The following is a 13589-nucleotide window of genomic DNA, read 5'->3' on the forward strand; positions in this document are numbered from 1 at the left end:
TCCCAGGCATCCTTAGCCCTCTCCAGTACAGGCCCACCCTCAGCACGCTGGTTTCTCTATGAGCTGCCTCTCCCGGTAGCCTTCCAGCGATGCTAATCGCTCTGCTTTGCTCCCATTTTATGCTCAGCGATGGAGATTTGGCAATTTTTAACACTGAAAATCAGCGGAACCGAAACTCATCTCTGAGCCAAGCACCATTCCCCACAGCCTCACTCATCCTGGGCAGGATTGTCCCACAGAGCCTGTGGGAGCAGCCTGGCAGCTCCAGCAGACAGGAGAGGGCTTCCCCTGGGTGCTTCAGCCCCTGCTTCCCGCAGGAGCGGCACAGCTCCCTGGATGGAGGCGGAGTGCCCCACTCTTTCCCACTCCATCCTTTTCCTGCATCCCTTGCTGATCCCAGCCAGGGTGGTGCTAACTCCCTGTTTTCTCTGTCTGTGCCCTGCAGATGTATCCGAGGGCTCAGTTCCCAATGGAGATTCCCAGAGCAGCGTGGACAGTTTACGGAAGCACCTTCGTGGCGACACTTTCACCCAGCAGCAGCTGGAAGCTTTAGATCGAGTTTTTGAGCGTCCTTCTTACCCAGACGTCTTTCAAACATCAGAGCACATCAAATCTGAGCAGGTGAGGGCCTGGCCCAGTAATGGGCACCCACAGGATGATGACAGGGAGATTGTCTCACTGAAACCACTCTCTCCCTCTTCACTCACCCCTTGCTCTCACACTGACCTGTTATTTCACATACACCACACTTACATTTTACAGCACTTTCTAGTTGTAAATATACCACTGTGCCGATGCACATGTGTACACAAGTTCTACCTCATCTCATGAACTTGCCATGTACGCACGCACTTTGCTCTCCCTAAATCCCCATGTCCACCTTTCCGTTGGCACAGACTCCTGCAGGCAGGCGGGCACGCTCTTGCCCTGAACGTGCAAACACCGCCATGCATGTTCACCGGCACACAGCACTGCACAGAAGCTCCTGCACTCTCAGATCACACTGGTGACCAACGAGCCACAGGGCTGGGCTTTAACTGAGCATTTTCCTTCATGGCCCAAAGCTGAGACTTGACTCCCATCTCCAACCTAGTTTTCTGCACTTCTGCAGCTCTGCCCCCCTTACTCCCCCGCTCCCCCGGCCTTTTATCCCAAAAGCTGTTTGTCTTAATAAAATGAAAATCAAAAGTCTTTTTAAACCGCCCCAAGCCATAAACCAACAAAGGAAGAGAAGGAGAGGCTGGCTGTGGACTCCCTTCATCCCAGAGTCCCTGGGTTTATTACAATGAATAACCTTTATTTACTTTCATTAGACTATTAAGCACCAGCACAGTCATTTTTCCCCCTGAAACTCTGAGCAGGGCCCATAAAGCAAATCCGAAGCCTAATTGAGTTCATTTTAATTTCTCTCCGATCACAGCGAATTACTCTGGTGATAAATCAGGGGGCAGGCTCACCCCCAGTAGAAGGCCTAATTTGCAGCTAATTACAAAACTGATTTCTACAGGAAGATCAATACAAGAAGGAATTGGAAATGACTAGGCAGTCCTAGCCAAGCAGGGACAGGGGCGGGGAGGGGGCAGCGTGCAGGGAGCCTGCTGGAGGAGGGGGAGATGTCAGGAGGGGGTTGGGGAAGCGCATGGAAAAAAACGGAGCAGAAAGAGCAGAAAATCAGTTTTAATTTAACGTAATATTAATCAGAGCAACTTTTCCTGCTGTTTTGTAGCCTTCCCAGTTTCTCCAGCTCCCGCGTCTGGTCCGGAGGCTGCCACAATAAAAAGGCAATTACCAGAACCTTTCGGACAGGATACCCTTTCAGATTCAATGGCTCTCCCCCTCCCACCCTTCTGTTAGCCATGTGGCTCCCCCCTCCCCAATTTCATACCCCAATGCACAGAGTGACAGAGGCAGGGGATGAGGCTTCTTTGTTTGTTTTTAAAGAGCTAGGACAGAGGTAACAGCGGAGGGGAGGCAGTCAACTCAGCAGAGAGCCTGGCTACAGTGGGCCAACACTGGCTGCTTCTTACAGCCCGCCTGTCCCAGTCATGTCATTGCAGCCCTCCGCTCCAGCTGTCCTTGTCACCAGGGCAAACACCTCCTGCCTCCGCTCAGCCAAGAGGAGGAGATGTGGATTTCCCCTCTCTTCTCCCCTGGGTTGGCACAGGCAGCTATCCCCATCCCCACAGCACTGAACTGGGTCTCAATTGTACTGCAGTAACGGGTCAGATCCCTCACCCCTCTTCCCCTTCACAGCAGCACACAGCGGGTGGTATAGTTCATCCTAGGAACCGCAACTCCCCCCCGCAACCCATCTTCTCTGTTTCCTCCTTCTCCTCCTCTTCCATCTGTGCAGGGGTTTGCATCTCTCCTCTTCCTCCCCCCCATCTGTACACTCTTCCCTTTCTCCTGGCGCATCAATAGCGAGCTGTCTTTCTGCTCTCTTCCCCAGGGTAATGAGTACTCCCTCCCAGCTCTGACCCCTGGTCTCGATGAAGTCAAATCAAGTCTATCCACCTCTGCTAACCCAGACCTGGGGACAAATGTGTCAGGACCCCAGACGTACCCTGTGGTGACCGGTAAGCTGCCTGACCGAACAGCAAAACCAAGCTTTTTATTTATTTCCCTCATCACCATTAGCTTCTGCTTTTTCTGCTAATGCAAGATATCCCTCTGTGGCAAACATGGAAAGAGACAGAAAGACTGTGGAGGACATAAGGGCTCAAGAGAAGCTTGACATTCAGAGTACTGGCAGGTTTGGGTACACCTAGAGCTGCCCAGCTCTGATGCAAAGACAGGCAAACCAGGCATGAATCAGGAACTTGTGTGCCCAGATGGGGCTTAGGGATGGATGTTGGTGGAGGACAGCCATGTCCAAATAAGCACTGTGGTTTTTGCCTTTGTGTCTGAGAACAAGAGGGTTGTGGCTTACCCATGATCCACACTTGCTTTTCTTCAGGAGAAACAATAATTTAAGTTTTATTCAGCCCTGGCATTTGGAAGGGGCATTTGCAAACTAAACACTGAGGTCTGCTGAACTGTGACTGCTAAACAACTTCTTCCTTAAGCCCATGAGTCTCTAGCAGCAGCTGGCAAAAGATGTTTTTTCACAGCCTTCCTCCTTGCCTCACATGCGGGCACATGAAACTCAGGTGTGTCTGGGAGAGTAGGGAATGAGAGCGAGTGCATGACAGCAGAGGGGTTGGGATGCACACAAGTAGGAGGCAATTCCTGCAGCAGCTGCTCCACAGAAGCTTCCTCTCCGCTGATGGCACATGCAGGACCTGTGCGGCACAGGGCCGTCCTGGGGCCATGGGGCACACCACCCTGATGCTAGTGTTAGATTGCCTGCCCCGTGCGTGTCTAGAGCCGTAAGGAGGTATTCTGGTGCCACAGCTCTTCTTCTCAGGCTTTAGTGGCCGCTGGTCCCTGCCCACACAGCTACCACAGGTTTGCACATCTCCTCCCAGGTAGCTAAGGCAGCTGGCAAGGCCCGAGCACCTCGCCCGTTTGGTACATCCCTCCTTCCCTACAGCTGCTGTGGCCCCTCTAGAAACCTCGTGGTGGAAGTTGAGAAATAACTCATGACAAAGAGGTGTAAGTCCTCTTAGCAAGGGAAGGAGCTGTTGCCTCTTAGCCAAAAAACTGTCCTGTCATGGCACAGCGTCAAGAGCACTGGCATTTGAATCTCAACTTTTTCTTGCAGCAGCCGCAGCTAATAGCCCCTGAGGTCAAAGCAGCTCCTGGCTGAGGCAGGCAGTCATCGCTTGTTCGGTCAACACTGAGCAAAGGCATATTGTTGCATGCAAATTTTGGCTACCCAAAACTTCGGGACCAGGCAGGATTAGTAGCTGTTATCCCAAATACAGAGGCGATCCAGTGTGAGGTCTGCAAAATTTCATGGAGAGTCATGGGGAGGCAAACTGCCTATTTAGGAAGCGTCTAGAAGGCGTGCTACTCCCAGACTTTTTTTCATGGCTTTTACTACTATCAGGCTTGATCCAGGATCCTTGTAGCCATGCAGTTTCTTAGCCAACCAGAAAAAAATGGCTCAGCTGTGGCAGAATTGCTCCACGTTTCTTTGCATTTGCATATGCAAGACAAAGCTCAGCTGGTGTCCATCTACTATTTAGCAGCTCTACATCTCTTACAGGAAATACTTCCCTGTCTTTGGGGTGCAAAGCCAGTTGGATAGTAGTGCTTTCCTTCCTTCATGGAAGGCAGATCCCCATAGCTGGATGTAAAGGTGAGACAACTAAAATCAGAGTTTAAGGTTCAAAGGGGCCATTAAAATAATTCTTTTTAGTCCTTCTGCCTCAGTGAAGATGGTGCATTCCAGCATGTTAATATGAGAGCAGAATTCCTGAAGGCTGAGGACACTGCACAAGCTTTGGACAGGACTGTCACAAGGGGACAGCAGGAGAGAGATTTGGCCTTGCAGAAGAGGCTGTGGGCTGAGGCAGAAAATCTTCTTGCCCCCACCCTAGTGCCATCCCCACTCTGTTCCCTGCAACATTCCCAGCTCAGCTCAAGAACATCCCCATCAGATCCATCTGGATCCAAGAGTGAGAAAAGTTCATTTCAGACCCAGCTTGACATTCCCAGGTGGCAACTTAGCACTAACATCTCAATCTGTATGCGACATTTCAATCAGCGCAGAGTAACAAAAGCAGAACTATTAGCGTTGGGAGCTGTTCACTGGTGGTAATGATGGGGAAACTCAGAAACTGGAAATGAAAATGGAAAAAAAACCCTCAACACCCTGAAAGGCAGCAGGGAAAGAAGGGCGGAGAATTTTTCCTCTACACTTAGGCCAGGATCCAATGTTTGGATTAATGATGCCATTACCCAAGAAAGGACTTCAGATAATGCTCATTCTTAAAATGTTTTTGCTGGCAATTAAATGGTTGCAGTTATTGATCTTCATTGATCTGATGTCCTCAATTTGCATAATCTATTAAAGATGAATGATTCATGATATGTTTGCTATGGGGCTGGGCAATGCTTTCAGGAAGGACCAGAGAGGTGAGGAGCTCAGTGCTGCCTCCTGATCTACCCTGGCCAGGAAATTAAGGAAGAGGCTGGGAGCATGCAGATTTCTTTGGTATCGCCCAGATTCCTCTCCCAAGAAGGGATACTGGAGTAAGAGCGAGTACTTAATTGCTGGCTGCCTGTTCTGCTGCTATAGTGTTATCTTTGAAATGCCTCTTTGCTCTTGTCGCAGGGCAGTCTGTGAACCCAGGTGATAACAGAAAGAGATGTGAAACAAAAATCCACCCACACAGGCTACAAACTCTGCGTGCAGTCACTTCAGGGTGTAAGATTTACCTTCAGTCTACAAGATGGTCTCCTCAGCTCAGTCTTGCCAGACAGAAAGAAGTATCACTAGCTCCTTCCAAACCAAAGCTGTCCAGCCCTGGATTCTTGCCCTTTCTGAATATTTCAGAGAAAGCCCTTCTCCACTCTCTGTCTCATGACTAGCTTTCCTCAGCAAGCTCTCTCAGCTCACACCATTCTGAGAATATACCCCTCCAAAAGCCATCAAAACCTCAACAATATATGGCTACCTGAAATCTGGGAACTTGGTGAGATAGTTGAGTACAGGTGTTGCTGAAGTCCCCTTATCTGCTTGTAAGCTTTGTTGAACCGAAGAGCTAGAAATGCTGCAGAGCAGGCAGCCCCCTCCCCAACATGCAGGATGGACCTCCCCAAAGTCCTGGGCATCTACTCCAAGACAGAGCTTAGCATCACAGTTAGGTACAGCGCAGCCTTGCCTAGTACTGCCAATATCAAGCTCTCCCTTTCAGACAATTATTCTATCTGATGCATCTTAGATGGTCCATTTATTACTTATATCTCCTAAAGCAAGTAAACAAGAACATTTGTTCAGTATGGAGCAGGCAGGTCACCCTTATTTCTCCCCAGTAAGTACCTGCAAGGCATTTCCATGAGTGAGCTGACACTTGGGGGCTAGTTGGGCACTAGGCTAGGAAACATGCTCCTGCTCTCCATCATATAGAACAGTCAACACAGAAATTTTCAACTTCCTTCTGAAGTATCAGAGAAAGCTCTAAGAACTGTCTGAGAACACCATCTCCCCTCTTCCTTCATGCAGAGGCCAGTAAGCCAGCTACATCTTGCCTTGATGTTGCATGGCCATCATCGCTAGATTGGCGTAGATCTGTGACACCTTTCCCTGGACAGTAATTTTGAACCCCAGTCAGATTTCCTAGAAGCAAAGATCCAAGCTCGAACATACCATGGCGAGTATGTGCAGTACATGCGCAACACCAAGACAAGAATTTTGTTGTTCAGAGATGTTCTACTTTGGTTATTTCTATTGAGTGCAAACGGCCCAGGCAGATGGGTATAAACCTGTACAGGGCTAAGTAAACACAGAAAACCTCAATAGCTTTCTTTTATTCAGTAGTTTCCATAGATCTTTGAGTTTGGAAGGTACTCGGTAGCTAACACCCAGAGGTGAGTGGAGGACAACCTCAAGATTTTGGCACTAGCAACAGGAGTACTTTAAAAGCACAAGGTTGTTCTCAGAAGCCTTGAATAATTTGGGAACAAAGATTAAGATCCTTCTTTAAGCACTATCAGAAGCCACATCTTTTGGAATAGGCATGCATGAAAGAAGTGAGGTGTCTTCAGATCAGGTTCTGAGTTCTGGGGACTTTGATAGTTTGGGAGCAGAGTCCTTTCCAGCTCAGTTATCTAGCCCAGAAGTTACACAACAGAGAGGTAGCACTATGGGAAATAAACCGCAATGAACTTTTAAGGTATGGTTTGAAATGTTCTTATTAACAGACTACTAAAGGGGAGGATTTACGTACTAGATGGATCCTAAAATTACAGCAATGGTAAAGAAAAAACTTCCCTTAACTGAATCCTGGCAGTTTTAACTAATCAGACCATGTTTCCCAGCTCACTACAACCAGTGAGATCTGCAAAAAAAAGTAAAGGTAAAAGACAAGCCCAAGAGAAACGGGGCAAAAAAAGCACTTCAGGAACTTCTACCGCTGACTGAAAATGGGAGTATGTGTCCCCATCTTGTCCTGTGAGGCAGTTTCTGAGTGCTTTGTATGCTACGGTTAGCACCTACTAACAGCAATAGCTAACTTTTTAAAATCAACACCACCCACCAAAACAGCTACCGCATCCTATACAGAAAACGTTTCCTTCTCTCTGGGAAAGAAACTTTTCCCTAAAGCAACAAGTATCAGCCAGAGTGCGAAATCCTGATGACAGCTCATGATGTGTCAAACAAAAGCACCAAAAAAACCACAAACCCCATTGGTCTAAATCTCCTCCAGACCTTCCCTTTTCGGCATGGGACCAGAGTTTTTGTCATTTTAAGTTATTTTTTCAAATTCATACATGAATGTATGCAAAAAAAAATTGGAAGTACTGACATAAAGGCTACTTGCTATATCTGAAAGATGTACAAAAATGATACTTAAACAGCATCTGATTTTATGTAAGTTTTCAAGAAACTTGTGATGCTGAGCATAGAGAAATCACTGGCTAGACACCTGGATCCAAAGTTTTTCTGAAATGATAAACAATCTTTTGAGAACTTTAGCCTCCTGCAAGGTGAAAAGACATTATTTCCTTCGTTTCAGCCTAGTGAGTGAATGGAAAAGAATTTTGTTCAGTTCAATAACCAGGTCATTCAAAACTAAGAAACAAACTAGGATTTGAAAAAAAATTTGTTTTCCTCTGTCAGTAAATGAATTAAGCTTGGTGTGAAAGGATGAGATCTATTAGTTCTAAAATCAGTTGAAATGTCTCCTTATATATATTTTTTTTTTCTTCATTTATTAGTCATTTTTAATGCAAAACCTGCTTCAAAAGGTTTGCATTTTCTGTTCTAGTATATTTAGGAAGTCAGGGAACTTGTGGTCATTTTATTTAATTAGCATGAATAATTACAAATACTGTTTTAAATTTAATTCTAATTTCCAACCAAATATAACTTGACACAGATCACATGTAAAAAGTTAGTAATCTCATAAAATAATAATATGGACTCATCATTCACTATTTTCTCATGTAATAACATGTAAAGACAAATTATATTAAACAGCATAATTGCTTAAATAAATGTGCACAGATGTAGTTCATCTACTTAGCAAAAACTGAAATAACCACGTTTAGTGTAAATTTTGTATTTGTCAGAATATTTATTACCACCCATAAAATGCAACCTTTTAGACAACAGCATCACAGTGCACATGTAAAACAAGTTGATCCAGCCTGCTGTTTTAAATCATAATTAAAATTGACCATTACGTTCAGTTGTACTTATATCATTACGCTGAGAGGGGGAGCATTTCCTTCCCCTTTTCCTTGTTGGTACTGGTGAAGATTCCCTGCCTTGCTCCAACCTTCTTTAGCCTCTGATACCAGTGAGCAATGGCCCCGGTCAGGGTGTGACTGAGCTGACTTAGGAAAACCTCAGTAAGAACCCGCTGAGGCCTCCGGCTGGCTTTGGTGATGGCCACCCCTGGAGATGCAGACCCGCGCCCTGCGGCACAGCACCACGGCTGCAGCCGCCAGCAGGCAGCCAGCCAGAGGGGCACATCGCTGGGCGCCCCAGTGCCCCCAAAATGGAATATGATAATCACTCACGTGGCTGCTACGAGGCTGTTACTGTCCTGCCTCATCAAAATGAAGGAGGTATTTCCTGAGAGTGAGCCTCTCCTCTATTCAAGATGAGGAATCGGCAAAAGTAGAAGTCCACAGGACCTCCCAACTTCATCAGTTGTTTCTCATCCCTAAGAAGAGATAGCATCTTCTTATCTAGTCAAGGAATTTGAAAAGGCAAAAGGTGTTACTACTCTTCTCCAGGACCAAATGGCTGAGGGTGATAGATGGTCAGATGAATGATCCTTGCAACAGACAGGAATAGCAGGGGGCAATCACATAAACTATTTCCATGCATCCAATGGAAGTTTCACTTCACATCACTTTATGATGCTGAAGAATGCGGCTTGTGGGCTTGAAAGGCACACTGACGTGAGGAACCCAGAAATGAATGGGCCCGAAAGAAATAAGGAGTTCACCTTCCTTAAATTAGCATTTAAGTGAATGATAGCAGTGAATGACAATAATGCTGTGTAGTGACAACAGCTGTGAATTGGCATGACCCGTCTGATTTCCCTCAGCAAGGGGACAGCACTGCAGGCTGCCACATTCTATGCTGCTGGTGAAAAACGGACTTTTTTAGAGAAAATAATTGTATTGTCTTCCCAGCAATTCAGTTTTTGCCTTTTCTTTTGAGGCTAAATGCAGGATCCAGGAAGTATAGCTATGATGAAAATTTTTGTGATGTAGACATTTTCCCACTGACAGCAAAGACAGTGTTTTATATCTGAGTTAGGCAACACCTGTCAGCAGGTGTTAATAACTTTTGATCTCCATCAGCTGTACTGGATTTAGGCAGGCCAGCTGCCTGTACAATTCAAACTGCCCACTGCAGTCTTTCAGAGAAACGGAGAGCTTTCGGCAGTCTTTGGTCCTTCTTTGCAAATTTTGGATTGCTGTGGGCTACCCAGAAAGATCTATCCTATCTTATGATCAGTAGAATACCACTGTGATGAAACCTTGGAGGTATCGGTAATGAACACTGGGTGAAAAACTAATGTGTTCTAATTACATTTCCCAGCATATATTTCAAAAGCATGTTGTTTAAGAGGTAACATTCAAGTCCCAGACCACCAAGGAATAGGCATATGCTACACTTTAAAGCAGGAAGTAGTTGCCCAGCATGACAGGCTGGGACTTCAGAAAGGGGCAACAGTACAAACTCCACTGAATCTCTCTGCCTGCCAAGTGTACAAGCTGCACATCTTCCCCCCGACTTGAAAGCACATCTTCCTTCATCAGCTCCATCTGCAAACAAATGTACTTGGAGCCACATGAAGTTGACTTCAGTGGAGTTCTCAAGTGATTAACATAAACAGTACAACTAGCTTTAACGAGTAAGTCCAGATCACAGGTCTACTGGAAGCTCCATGTTACGAAGACTATAAAACTTCTTCCGTCCAAAGTAACATAGAGAGTCAGCACATCAGATTACTTGGAGAGCAGCAGTTCACCAGATCAGACACAAAATCTAGATTTATAAAATTCAGTTTTATAAAAATTGGGGCAAATAGATTTCAAAAGTTGACAACAGTGATGTTACAAGAGTTTTGACTCTCAGTGGAAAGCAATCCAAGGCAATAACCTGCAAGTATTGGGCTAAGAACGTGGATGGATCTGTGCAGAAACAGGAAATAAGCTTGAACACACAAGGCTCATTGTCCAGTTAGCAGAACACAAAGAGAAGACAAGAAAGGTACAATGAGAAGCCGATTAGTCTTTGCGCACTTTTTCTAGCAAAGATCTGTTGTGATCAGGGGGAGGGAAAAAAATAGGATCATTTTTCTCTTCAGTGCAACTTGCATAATGCTCTTGCAAAAGAAAAGCTAGAAAACTAAGAAATGAAAGAAACAGTGGTTCTGACATGACAGAAAGCAGAAGTAAAAGATATGCAGTGTCAGTCCAGTTTGGTCTTTTGCACGACTTCTAGAATCTGAGGCAAGGTTCTCATGTGGGATAAAGTGATGTGACTCCACTGGCTGTAGTGTAAACTACCAGTTTGTGAATGCTGAGGACTCAGGCCCGTTCTGTTTGCCCCAGTGAAACTTTTCTAAGGAATGGAGAATGCAAATATGGAAAAAGATGTTTCAATGGTGGGTACAAGCACAGGATTTTAAACACCTGCTTTGGCACAGGGCTCCTACATGAACTTGGGTACGTTTTCTTTGTGCTCAGTTCCTCACGGATACAACAGTGATCCCTAAGGGATGCTGTAAGGATATGTGTTCTAAAGAGCGAGGCGCTGCAATCATATGAATATTTGATAGAGACCCCAGGAGAAGGCAAAGGGTAAAATTGTCAGGGTGGTGAGCAGTGTTGTTAAGTGGTTGTGTACAGGCCATCCCTTATGCAGGGATGCGCCATCTTGATATTCTTTGTTTACTGAAAAGGAGCACCGGATGGAGGTAGCTTATCCTCCAGGAAACCAGCAATGAAAAACAAGCAGCTTATCTAGTCCTGCGAACCCCTCTGCTTCCCTTCCCTTCAGCAGCAGACAGCACGATAAAAGCTGAGACAAGTCTCTGTAGGAACCCAGAGCTGTGAATCTTCCTCTCACCCTGTCTGGCCAAAATCCCTTCATTCGCAGGGGGAATTTAGGCCAGAGATCACCAGTTCTAGCTCTCCGCCAGAATAACAGAGGAGAGGGTTAGAAAGGAAGAAAAACAGCCATAACTCAACAAGTACAGTCAGAAAAAGAAGAGATGCACAAAATATGTAGTCCTCTGCTATGCTTCCAGCCATATCCCCACTCTCCTGACCCTTTCAAATTTCCCCCACCATGACACTGGGTGATTTTTTTTTTGGTCTCTCATAAACAAGGATATCATTTGCCATTTAGATGAAAGGAGGCTGGGACAGGAACAGATTTCAGTTGCTTTGGAAAGGGGTTGCAGACTCATTCCACCCTGCATTTGATTACAGGTCAGTATTCCGGCCTTTGGGGCTCTCTGACGCAGCCTCACTGAGGGACACCCCGAGGCACAGAGAAGCCAACAAGGCAGTGCTCCGCAGCTTGCTGGCTCTAGAAGGATGTGGGACAGGAAGGGGCAAGTTCTCCACCACAAATATGGAAAAATTAGACAAAGGAGAAAGAAATGAAAACAAAAAAATGGCAGCTGAATTTTGACGTGGTTAAAATGAAGAATGGGACCGTGCCATTCACAGGTGGATAGATAGATCAATCAATTGATCTCATCTACACTGACACACTTTGGAGCTATAATTCACTGCTGGGGCAATTATTCCAGCACAGCAGTGGCAGGAGTTACATCGGAGATGGAATTCAGGTGCTTTTAGTCAGGGGAGAGTTGGACAACAAAGGAGTAAAAATTAGTAAATGCCATCCAGCAGTAAAGATACGTGGGATAGAAGTTACATGTGTGCAGTTGCTGAGCGTGGAGGAAAAGACAGACAGAAAAACAGACACATAAAAGTCTGAGTTTTGGTTGTTCAATCATTCACTGTCTGACCTTATTCTTGCCTCCTCTCCACTACTCTTGGAGAGAAGAGCGTTTAGCATTATTGTGTCCCAGTCTCTTTGCCATGTTGCTGTTGACTTCTTTATTCCCCCGCACTGAGTAAATGGTGCTGCCTCTGGAAGGTGCAAGGAATTTTTCTTCATAAGCCTTGATGTGTTCAAGAGAGGGCTGGACTCGTCTCTGCTGTGAGTCTGACAGGGGCTTTAACAGCCTCACAACACCGGGACAAATAGCTCCTGGTCCCTTAACCCTTCCCAGCTTTGCAAGGCAAGGCCTAGCACTGTTGTTCCCATCGCAAGGGCTTTAGACAGTCTTTCAGGCTGAAATCCTCTCTGTGGTGGCTGGGCAGAGCGGAAATCCAGGGGCTGGATCAGATTGGCCTAATGCTACAGGAGCTTAAGCGGTCTGTTTTACCAGAGATTATGGTTTCACTTACACAGAGCGCCTGAAAAATGCTGTGGTTTAGGAAGGATTATAGCTGAAAATTCCATGCTTTAAAAGAGAAATAAAGCAGGGGAGGGACTAGGAAACCCAACGTGCCTGGAGGTTGTGCAAACAGGATTAACCTCTGCCCATAGCACCTCTGCTTCTGCCCACCCACGCTTCCCGTGTCCATCTTTTTCTCTGCCCTTTCCTCCCCGGCGGCTCCCCACAAGATGGAGAGCTGAAAAAGGAGCCCAGAAAATGCCCAGGACCAAAGCATCCCTAGTTTATTTAGATATGACTGTCAAACTGCTTCCTTGAAAAATATCACTTCTCTTGCAGCCCATGAAAGCCAGGGGAACTTTTGGCCCTTTGCCTGCAGGTAGAGCTATTCATCCAAATTATCTAGTATCAACATTATATGGATAAAGGCTTCAGCACTCCCAGACTGCTGGTGGTGACTCTGCCTGTCTGGCCTGAAGGTAAATCCGTGCACTCCTCGCCATCTGATGACAGAGGATGCAGGGGAAAAATAGCTTTAGGGGTTCTCCATCTGCAGAGACTGGCACTAGCACATGGAAGCTCACTGGTAGGATTGTAGTTGTAAAAAGCAGAAGGTGGGCACTGATGTGCTGCCTACTCTGGTGACTTTAATTAACTGTGCAACAAGAAGCAGGCACTCCAGCTTCTATCCCCCATATCCTTCACAAAAGGCCCTTGCCAAACAGAGCTTCCTATAGCAAAAGGGGAGAAGAAATTACAATCCTCACAGCATACCAGAGACTCCACACAAGTAAACTAACTAAAGAGGAACTGTACACCTTTTGGCCAGGACTGATCCTTCCCAATCAATGGAACCATGAACATATGTCTTTGCTGCAAAGGAGTGTCAGTGATCAAGAGGCCTTTGCTGGCCATCCAGGTTAGAGGTACTTGGAGAACACAGATGGCAAACCATCGTTTTTGCCAGGTAGCAAACCTTTAGGAAACAAATGTCTCAGGATAAACAGCATTCACACACAGAAACTGCCCAGCCCT

At 46.1% G+C, this 13589-nt stretch overlaps 1 protein-coding gene across 2 annotated transcripts in view; it reads left to right on the forward strand.

Moving 5' to 3' along the window:
- Nucleotides 1-13589, forward strand: part of PAX2 (paired box 2) — an 87659-nt gene that overhangs the window by 57399 nt on the left and 16671 nt on the right. For both annotated transcript variants that reach the window (XM_037399888.1, XM_037399889.1), the window contains exons 6-7: nucleotides 446-621; nucleotides 2450-2576. In XM_037399888.1, the coding sequence (XP_037255785.1) occupies nucleotides 446-621; nucleotides 2450-2576 (303 nt within the window). The remainder of the gene's footprint in view (nucleotides 1-445; nucleotides 622-2449; nucleotides 2577-13589) is intronic.

The sequence above is a fragment of the Falco rusticolus genome, chromosome 9 (assembly GCF_015220075.1).
Source record: "Falco rusticolus isolate bFalRus1 chromosome 9, bFalRus1.pri, whole genome shotgun sequence".
NCBI lineage: Eukaryota > Metazoa > Chordata > Aves > Falconiformes > Falconidae > Falco > Falco rusticolus.